This window comes from Plectropomus leopardus, chromosome 8 (assembly GCF_008729295.1).
Source record: "Plectropomus leopardus isolate mb chromosome 8, YSFRI_Pleo_2.0, whole genome shotgun sequence".
NCBI lineage: Eukaryota > Metazoa > Chordata > Actinopteri > Perciformes > Serranidae > Plectropomus > Plectropomus leopardus.
In genome coordinates this window covers 34,456,046-34,466,677 of record NC_056470.1, presented here as the reverse complement: position 1 = coordinate 34,466,677, position 10,632 = coordinate 34,456,046, and the positions used below count along the sequence as shown (strand labels likewise).

General features: G+C 41.3%; 1 protein-coding gene across 1 annotated transcript in view; it reads left to right on the top strand.

The window, feature by feature from the left end:
* The first annotated feature begins 6,750 nt into the window (after positions 1–6,750).
* Positions 6,751–10,632, top strand: part of lama5 (laminin, alpha 5) — a 114,213-nt gene continuing 110,331 nt past the window's right edge. Inside the window, exon 1 of the mRNA XM_042491160.1 lies at positions 6,751–7,253. Coding sequence (XP_042347094.1) covers positions 6,969–7,253 — 285 coding nt within the window. The 5' untranslated portion in view covers positions 6,751–6,968. The remainder of the gene's footprint in view (positions 7,254–10,632) is intronic.

Here is a 10,632-nt window from a genome sequence, read left to right as displayed (position 1 = left end):
TGGATGGAGAGGGTGAGTGGGTCAAAGGGAGGGAAGAGGTGACAGTTTAAAGTCAAATTAATTGGCATTTATACTTCTGGTGACATTGTACCTTTCTCCTTCAGTCCGCAGCGCCGTCAGGTGTCACGGTGCAGGCTGGTCAGCAGGTCAATGATGAGAAACATCAGGGGCGCTGAGTTGATGAATATTTCTCTCTTTATTTGTTCATTTGTTATTTTCAAGGCAGAACATGAAGAAGGGGCGCTAATGGGCGCAGCAGATTATTACTGTTTTTTTGGGGGGGGTTTTAAGCGCGACCAGCGGCGCCCCTCCAGTGTGTGGCGCTCTAAGCGACCTCCTATATTTTCTATGCCAAGGGCCGCCCTGGACAGTATATTTCCTCCTTGTTCACTGATGATCTAAATAAGTCCCAAAATGTTTCTCCTGTTGCTGTTTTTATAAAACAACGCCGCATTCGATCAGATAATTATCATGCATCTCTAGTTAAAAGTCATGATGTAGACCTTAATAAAGTGTAAAAAATGCAGTTGTAGGTTAACAGTATGTTTGAATGCACTAAAAACAGGCAGGTCATGCCACACAAAGTTAGGCAGGTTGTTAATAAAATAGATAGATATGGATGCATGACTGATGTGCAGAGGCATACAATTATGTGGTGATGATTCTAGTTTTATTACAGAACTTCAGTTTAAATAAAATGTGTATCCTAGGGAAAAGTATTGGAGAACAAACTGACATGTTGTTTTTCTTTCTCTTGTCCGAAGTGTTCGCTGCACATTTGGACTATCTGTCCCACCAACATCAAAACCATCAGGCTGTGATCCGCTCTTCAGTGCGGTAAAAGCAGGACTCCTGTGGGAACAAAAGAGAGAGAGGGCCCACCAGGACTGCATGTGGATTGAAGTGTCTTGTTGAAGGAGACAATGAGAAGGGCATGTAGGTACCTGCCTCTCACACACACGCACACGCACACATTTTAGTCTGCTGTCAACCCCAAACATCCCCTCCCCAGCCCACAGCACTTCAAACACATCCGCCCTCCACCGCATGTGTGTCTCAAAGTCCTATCTGATCCAGAACGGGAGGCGGGACGTGTGAGGAATGCTGGGAATAGAAAAACAGTATTTACTCAATACTGTTATCATCTGAGTTTACTGAAGTTATGGCTGCAAACGAGAAGGAAACGTGAACTATGCGCACGTATGTGTGTTTGAGCATGTGATGATAGGAGCATTAAGTTTTGACTGAAGGCAGATACTAACAGATGGATTTAGATAGAAGCGTCTGGTTTTTCCCTGAAGACTTGAGGATAGGAAGTGCAGAGCTGCTCTTAGCGTCCACCAACACTAATATGACCAGTTTGTTTCCCTGTCAGACTGAGTTTTATTCACACTAAGCGTGCTAAATATTAAAACGTAATGGAGAACATCACCTGGCGAGGTGCTGTGTGTGAATTTTTACCTATGAAACCTTCAGTCAATAATTACCTGCTGCACCAGGTTCATGTTTAACACATTTGCTTTACTGTTATATATTTTGTCTAAATTAATATAATAATGAGGGCTGTAAATGATCCTGGAGGCTGCATTTCTCAGCCACATTTACTCTCATTATTTTTATTTTTATTTACCTTCTTACTTCCGTTTTTTCTTCACCGCCTCCCATTCATTCTTTTTTCGGACAAATTCCAACCTCTTCATCTGTGTGTGTCTGTGTGTTTGTGAGCGCAGGGACCAGCAGGGGGTAAATGGGTTCAATTGATGGAACAGCTAGCAGTTTCCACGACAACAAGTGGCCTATCCCTCACTTCTCCTTTGGTCTCCGTGGTAACCAGGAAGTAGATTAGTTCTAGAGTTGAGGAAGAAAGAACGAGAAGATTAGTGAGGTGAAACGACGGGGCCTTTTTCTTCCTCTCTCTTTATTTGTCTCTCCTTATCTCATCTTTCTCTCTTTCCCTGGTTTTCTCTTTTTTCTTTTCTCTGTTCTCGACTCCATCTTTCAGATATATTCACAGTTAAAGAAACCCTTTTTGAGAAATATATTTATTTGCTTTCTTTCTGAAACTTCAATAAAAATAAATTCAATAAAAAAAACTTCAATACACAATACAAATAAAAACAGATAAATCAAAATAAAACCCAGATATACAGTGAGAGTAGATAAAAGCACAGGATTAAAAACGTGTATGCTACTATGTTTTTAACTGCTTTTTAAAAGGCGCCACAGAGTCCAGTGACCTCAAACTTGCTGGGAAACTGTTCCAAAGCCCGAGTCTTGAAATGCGTTGGAGGAACACTTAGACCCAGAGAGGCGGATCTAGGAGCTCGGTTAGCAGTGTAGGGAAATAAGAGGTCACTCGTGTTGTGGAGCCTGGACATGTAGGGCTCTAAAAGTAAGCAACAAGATTTTGAAATCAATTCTGACATTAAAGAGAAGCCAGTGCAGCTAAGTTAAAATCGGAGTGATATGAGACCATTTGGATTTTGTAAGGGGCTGAGCAGCAGCATTTTGGATGTTTTGTAATGATGATTTGTTGAGGCCGGTGAAAAGAGGATTGCAGTAGTCTAAGCGTGATGAGATAAATGCATGTATAAGCATCTCCATTTCCTTTCTTGATACTACAGACCTACGTTTGGCTTTGTTCCTGATATTATTTTTTTTTAGTATTGTACTGTGAGTAACAAATTGTCAGAAGCTCCTTTTGCACTTCCTGTTCAAGGCGCGAATATCCTGCCATTATGCCGCTCAGGCGGGCCCATTAGCTCACCTGGTGGAGCGGGCGCCCCACATATACAGGGGCTGTCTCCTTGCTTCAGCCGCTGTGGGTTTAATTCCAGCCTGCGGCCCTTTGGCTGCATGTCATCAACCTTTCACGCTTAACCCTTTGAAACCTGGATCGACATCACTTTTCTTGTGGTGCATTCACTTCCTTTCACAAGTATTTAAACCTTTGAAACCTCAGCAAAATGGTTTGATTTCTTCAAAAGCACGGGGTAAAAAGGCAATATGCAACATGACAAGAAATTTACAACAAACTGCAAGAAATTAGTAGTTTTGATCACAAAAGAATTTTTTGGGGCATTTTCCTTTTTTAAAATTTCTAAATATCTATTCTAACTTACACACCTTTTTCTGCTAATTTTCAGGTAATTTTCTTGCACAAATTTTCTGGGTCTTTTCTTCTTTAGTCTGCACGTTGCCTTTGATTGTTGTTGCCATGTTATACCATTGTTATTGTTTAGAAGGCTCTGCCGACACTTATGTTACATGTCGCACTAGAGGCAGATGCTGTTGCGTTAAACTTCACGCCTGTCACACCTCTTTTGTTTCCGTGATGCTGGCATGCTGTCTAAAATCACACATCAGAGCAGCACCATGCCGTCGACGTTTTGTGTAAAAATGCAGTGTGAAGAAGGGAATTTGTAGCAGCTCTACTCTCTGTGTGAAAAGAGCTTTTGATACAGGTTTAATGAGACTGAAACTGTTCCAGGCATGTCTTTTATTAACTCTTCTCCATGTGATTATTTTAAACTGTTGGTTGAAAAGAAAAACAACACTTAAAGACATTACTTTGGGCTGTTGGAAACGGCCACATAATGTGCAATATTTTGTAGACTAAATGAAATAATTTGTGGATTAATTGTAAATGAATATTAGGGCAGCCTTAAACTAGAGCGCATTAACCACCCAAAGTGTCTCCAGTGTGACCTGTGAGCCGACAAACAGCCTGAGGAATGTTTAAGTGTGTCAGTGAATTAAGCTCTGCTGCATTAACACACTGCCTCTAGACTCCTTTAAACTGCAGGAGGTCACAGACCCCTGACTCTGTGTGTGTGTGTGTGTGTGTGTGTGTGTGTGTGTGTGTAATTGTGAGGCAGTCTGCAGGTCAGAGTTCAGCATGTGTTCGACAGACGATGGAGGAAGTGGATGTGTGTGAGGTTTCTGGACTCTGGACAGTTTAAACAAAGCATGAACACAGCGTCAGCTTCACCTGCCTGTCTGAGGTATCTCAACTTTCTGTCCTCTTTCTGTTTTCATTGCAAGTTCGCCAGTAAAGGATTTGTTTCTGATATAAACATCCTTTCAAATCAAACCTGTAAATATCACTTTGAGTCACCTGAGCAGCTGTTATCTGTGTGTGTTTGTGCGTGTGTGTGTGTGTGTGTGTGTGTGTGTGTGTGTGTGTGTGTGGCGGAGAAACCCTTTCATCATGTAAAGTGGTTCCTGTAGCTTGATGAAATGGCGGAGCTCCAAAGTCCATGAGAAAACACAGTTACACACACACGCAGCTGCTCAGGTGCTCCGTAGAGGTGTACAAGCTTTAGCCCAAATACTAGAGTCTGTGTATGCAGTAGGATGGTTTTCTAGGGGATTTTATTTTCCTAACTTATCTCTGATAACCTCATACACTTTCACGTTCAATATTATGTACTAATATACATACTTATGCTGCACAAGTTACTCACATTTCATGTATCCTTATGCTTTCCCATACAGTGTCGTCCTACGTTCTGTGATTTTAATCCATCTCAGAGGTTTGATTCTTCAACAGTCTCCAGAAAATGTGCCTGAACTTTGCTGTGAGTAACGTCGTCTCAGGTCAGATGTGGGCATTTAAAAAATGGAAAGTGTGTCATTGCTGACCTACATGACAACATACAACATAACATATACCTGGTAAGACCGTCCCGATGACGTGAGCTTAACACTGTGTTTGGCTCTCTGTATCAGTCTGGACTCGCTGACGATCCAGACACTTTCCAGAAAATAAAATCCAATCAGGGTCAAACGGATCTGCACTGTAGTTAACAACAAACCTCTGAAGACAACAGTCCTCTGAAGACACTGAGCCTCTGAAGACAGCGTGCCTGTAAAGACACCAAACCTCTGAAGACGCTAAGCCTCTGAGGACACCAAACCTCTGAAGACACTGAGCCTCTGAAGACACTCAACCTCTGAAGACAGCGAGCCTGTAAAGACACCAAACCTCTGAAGACGCTAAGCCTCTGAAGACACTCAACCTCTGAAGACACTGAGCCTCTGAAGACACTGGGCTTATTCAGAGCGAGATGATTTAAAGTCTCAGCAGAAGGAGGGAGCCTTTTCTTCAGTGACATGAACCATTTAGAGTTTAAGAGTGTGTGTCGAGACAGAATACTGAGTGGACACGCTGTCTCTCTCTATGTCTGTCTCTCACACACTTACATTGAGCTCCACACTGACCGACAGTAACAGCCGCAGCAGGAGGAGGACAAAAATCTGTATGGGACAGTCTGACAGCTCCTGGGGAGAGAGACGAGATTACAGAGAGAAGAGAGGGACGGATTATAAACACAGAAGAAGAATGACAGGCCGCCGTCTGTCTCTTGGAGTTTAAGTAGACAAACACACACAGTCACACACATTTATACACACAATCTCCTAAACAAACGTTTACTGCTGACAATCTGAAACTGCCAGCAAAATACTGTAACTGTACATGCAGGTTTTCCCTTCAAAAGAAGCACACAAAACTTTATACACAACAATTTTTATACAACAAAATAATCTTAACATAAGTCAATTTTTTAGCTTTCAACCACATCTCGCAGTCTTCATCAGCGAATAGATTTTGCTCAGTTGTCATTTGATTGATCCAAATGTCGTCATGCGACTTACTAACCATTAAAAATTTATAACATAATAACAGGCGGTTGTATATTTGCTGTCACAGTGTCCAGATTTCTCCTCAGTCATTAGTTCTAGGTCCACAAATTATAAATGACCACATATTCAATTTTATTTTACAAAATGTAAGCAACACTGTGTGCTTAGGAGATCTGAGTGTGTGGCCGTCTGTGTGTGTGTGGCCGTCTGTGTGTGTGTGTGTGTGTGTGTGTGTGTTTGTCTTTTCCAAGAACACCTGTGTGTGTGTGTGTGTGTGTGTGTGTGTGTGTGTGTGTGTGTTTGTTTATTTACATGGCAGTCTGGCTGCTCCATTCTGTGTGTTTGATTTCCCATTTGTTGTTTTGTCACTTAGTGGGTGCAGGAATGTCAAATTAATGAGAGAATAAAGAGGAAAGAATTTTACGATCATAAAATTAAGTGATAATTACATTACAAGTAGACTTTTTTTTAATTTTCATAGACTGGTATATGTCATTGATTAGCAGCAGCATTGATTGTGACTACACGTAGTGGAAATAGCATGTATTTTCTCAATCTGCCAAAAATGGTAAAAACATCATCATCAGGTGGAAAATAGTAAAAATGTCAAAGGCAAAAGCCCAGACTGACACCCAGAAATGATACAATGCATGTTTTTATGCTTTGATGGCTGTGGGATCAAAAATGTCAGTTTGAATGGAAAATTTTTTTGCACATAACAGTATGAATGTAACATTTGTTTTTATTTTAGACTTATTGCAGGAGCTGAGCGGGAAATTCCCAGATCAAACAAAAATACACAATCTTGCCAAAATATAATCCATATGCATGAACCAAAATTATCCAAAAATGAACGTAAACGTGCGCCCAGCAGCCCCCGAGGGTTAAACTATATCAAAATCACCATCCAAACTATTTAAAATGCCTTATTTGAGCCAATTAATGAACCGTGATAATTGCATAAAGAGAAACTAAACCATTCAAAGAGTAGGCATTGGTGGACGTTGTGCCCTCCTCCAGCCGCTGGGGACGGGCCAACACGGGGAGGAGGAGGAGGAGGAGGAGGAGGAGGTGCAGATTGAGTTGGAATAGGTGGCTGTTGGAGCGACACAGAGAGAGGGAGAGAGGACAAACCTCGACGCTCCGCTTTCCAGGATACAAACTAACTCCCCTTCCTCTCTTTCTCCTGGACTTTGCTACACTTTTTCCCTCCAAATGCTTCTCTGCTACCGGAGTTAACGGCTCGTCTCTCCTTTAACTCAGAATAATTTATCCCTCTAACTTTTTTCCCCCCTCGGACCGGATCGAGCGAACAGGTGGAGATGATGGCGAGCGGACCTGCGCCGCTCTCCCCGGCTCGGAGCACTCAGACGCGGGTGGCGCTGCTGCTGTGGCCGCTGCTTGTGACCTGCGTGTCGGCGCAGGAGTTGCCGACCAACGGCGTGAACGGATACAGCCTGCACCCGCCCTACTTCAACCTGGCCGAGGGCACCAAGATCACCGCCACGGCGACCTGCGGGGAGGACGACACCGGCAGGACTGTGCACGACCTGTACTGCAAGCTGGTCGGAGGCCCGGTGTCCGGAGACCCGAGCCAGACCATCCAGGTGAGCTCCACAAAACTTTATTAATACATACTTATGTTACTCAACTGTAAGTCTGAACTTTATTGGACCAAATTGAGTTTTATTTCCAAAAATATTCCTTATCATATAGTCAGTGGTGGAATGTATCCAAGTACATTTACTCAAGCACTGTACTTAAGAATGTATTTAAGGTACTTATACTTCTACTTAACTACATTCCAGAGGGAATTATACTTGACTTCATTTATCTAAAAGCTTATCTACTTCACAAATTAAGATTTTTGCATAAAAAAACATAGGGAAAGTTTAAATATGATTTTTTTTATAGAAATGTTAGGAATGTGTCTACCGTACAGTTAATACAAGTACAGCTGAAACAATTTGTTGATTAATCAATACACTGTTGAAAGAAAAAAATTGTCTTAACCTTAAGAAGGTTAGTGTCCAGTTTTCAAGTTGACCGAATTTGAGAAGATAAGTTGGATCATTACAAAATTACCTCAACTTGTCTTTTCAAATACAGTCAACTTAAACTTTTAAGGCAACTGAGACACTTACTTTTAAGAGTTAAAACAATTCGTTTCCTTTTACAGTGTAAGGTGATTGATTGGAAAAAAAACAACTGGCAACTCTTTGATTTTTGAACATTTTACTGGTTTTCTAATTTATTTTGATTATTTTTTAGTTTTTTGGGTGTTTTTTTCCAGATTTTTCTGGATTGGGTCCTTTTAGTTTTAAAACTTAAAGCAGGTAACATTTTTAATGCAGTATTTTAATTGAGTATTTTTACAGTGTGTTATTAGTGCAGTTATTTAAGCAAAGGATCTGAGTACTTCCTCCACCACTGCTGAGTGTTAATTGCAGGTTTTCCTACATAATAGTCTGATAATCTCCAGGTGTGTTTGTGGTGCATACTCCATTGTGAGCATTTGAGCAATTTTAGCATTTTTGCACAGCTGAAATATTCCTAGAGGCTCTGAGTGTGTTTCTGGTGCGTAATAGTATGCTTACAGTGACTGATGTGTGTATGGGAGCATTAAACACTCAGGTTGCATTCTTTGAATATTTGTACAAATCTATAATACGCCTATCTTAAAGATCTCGCCCTATTTTATTGCATTTGCAGCTATAATATTTCTGCATTGGGCTACTTTAACTGTATCAGATTGAGGGTATATCATTTCAGTTTTTGCCTTTGTGGAGTCACTGGGGTCTTCATATTTTGTAGCACCATCTTTGCAGTTTACTACACGATCACTGTTGCTAGTTTTACAGTTGTTTTGCATCACCAAACTGCATGTTTTGCTCCAGTTTTAAGACCCTCTGCAGATGCCAGCCTGCACACTTGACTGCGTTTAGAGTTTAGAGTTGAACAGAGGGGGTCAGCAGTGTGCATGAATCTCCAGCCGCTCTGCCAAGTCATTATTTCATGCACTGCTTCCTTTGTAGGACTTGGCAACACTTAACACAGGCCACTTATATAAGGACAGGCAACATTTCACTTAGAGTGGACTCCGCAGAAATACAGCTACTGACGACGTTTCCACATTTGTGCTCTAGACGAGTTTTTGATGGGATGATGAGCTTGTAAAAGGTGACAGCAGAACCTTTGTGCGTTTGATATTTAAGCCTCTAGGTATCGCTGGTTAACGCACAAAAGGTTATTGCAGTTTCTTGGGTTAACCATTAAAGGAACCCTCAGGGCGATAACATGCAGGGTTATTGCCTTTTCTTTCTCCCTCCTTCTCTCTTTCCCACCTGTTCCCCACATTCCTCACGGCGACTGACCCGTGTCGTCCAATCAGACCGAGTTTATCCGCTCTGTTACCGCGAGATTATCGAGACCCGAGCGCTACTTTCACATAAAACAGAAAGGAACAGAGGCATTCTGTTATCTCTAAATCCTGGCTGATGTTTGCAAATCAAGTGACATGCGTGCCAATTAATGCCTTATGAAATGAAATTAAAAGAGATAAGACCTAAGACAAAGATACATTTGTGAGATAAAGATATGATGTCAGTCAGTAGAGGTAGAGAATAAACAGCAGGGAATCTCAGGATGTTGTTTGATTGTAAAGACTGAGAATGAGGCCAACAAAACCCCCAAAATCATGTGCCCTGAGGGGTGTTTGTGTTTGGGTGCTTGAGAGAGAGAGAGCTTTCAAAATTCTTTCAAGCTTTCAAGTTATTTATTAAACTTAAACTTAAGAATGAAACAGAAAAGAAATAAGTAACTATATCTGTGATACTCGATTCATAGCCGGCAGGCCAAACCCGGCCCCTAAAGGTTGCCAAGTGGCCCCGCCAACATTTTCTAATTCACAATAAAAATGAGGAGATTCATATTGGGAATATATATGAAATATAGCTTGTTAATGCATAAAAGTGCAAGCACAGCACCCCCTAGCGGAGGTCCTGATGTCCTAATCCCAGAAATGTCCCAAAACCAGAGAAATGTCCCAAAACCAGAGAAATGTCTTAAAATCTGAGAAACTTGCTAAAATCAGAGAAACATCTTAAAGTTCAAAAAATGTCCTAAGATCCTAGAAATGTCCTAAAATCTTAGAAACATCCCTAAGTCATAGTAATGTCCCAAAATCATAGAAACATCCTAATATCACAAAAATGTTCACTAATTCCAGAAATGTCCTTAAATCCTAGAAACACCCTGAAATCCTAGAAATGTAATAATATATGAGAAATTTACTAAAATCCTAGCAGTGTCCTAAAATCCTAACAATGTCCTAAAACTTCTAGAAACATCCTTAAGTCCTTGAAACGCTTTAAATCCGAGAAACGTCCTAAAATTTAAGAAATGTCCTAAAATCCTAGAAATGTCCTAATATTCCAGAAACATGTATGGGGCTGCTGTGACTGGCCGCTGACCTCCTGTCAAGCAAAGCGGTTCGAGTATCCCTGAATTATACATTTTACTGAGTAATTATCTTCGGCTCAGCTGGTAAATTGGCCCTCTGCTGTTAAATTCTCTGCAGTACTTGATCTCGACCACATTTGACCCACTTCAGCGTCTCCTCACTGAGGATTAGACCAAATATTCATCATCAAAAGTTTTCATTCGGCCTCTTTCTCTGATGTGCGTGCTCAGGGCAGTTTGGTTGAAGTGGCGACGTTGGTGCATAATTAGCTCAGGAAATCTCCAAAATGAACCCAAGAAATCTGCTCATTAGCTCAAGGAATGACGCATTATGTGTTTGGGCTAAGAGGTTTAGCCCACTTTGTTGGGCCATTGTGGCTCGGCCCACTTGTTGGGTTACTGCAACCCCCGAACAGCGCGCACACACACACACACACACACTTTTCTGTGCTGAGGTTAATCCTGTTTTGATTTGACAGCAAGACGTGAGAGTGTTTTTATTAATTAAAAACAGCAGGAGGAGGA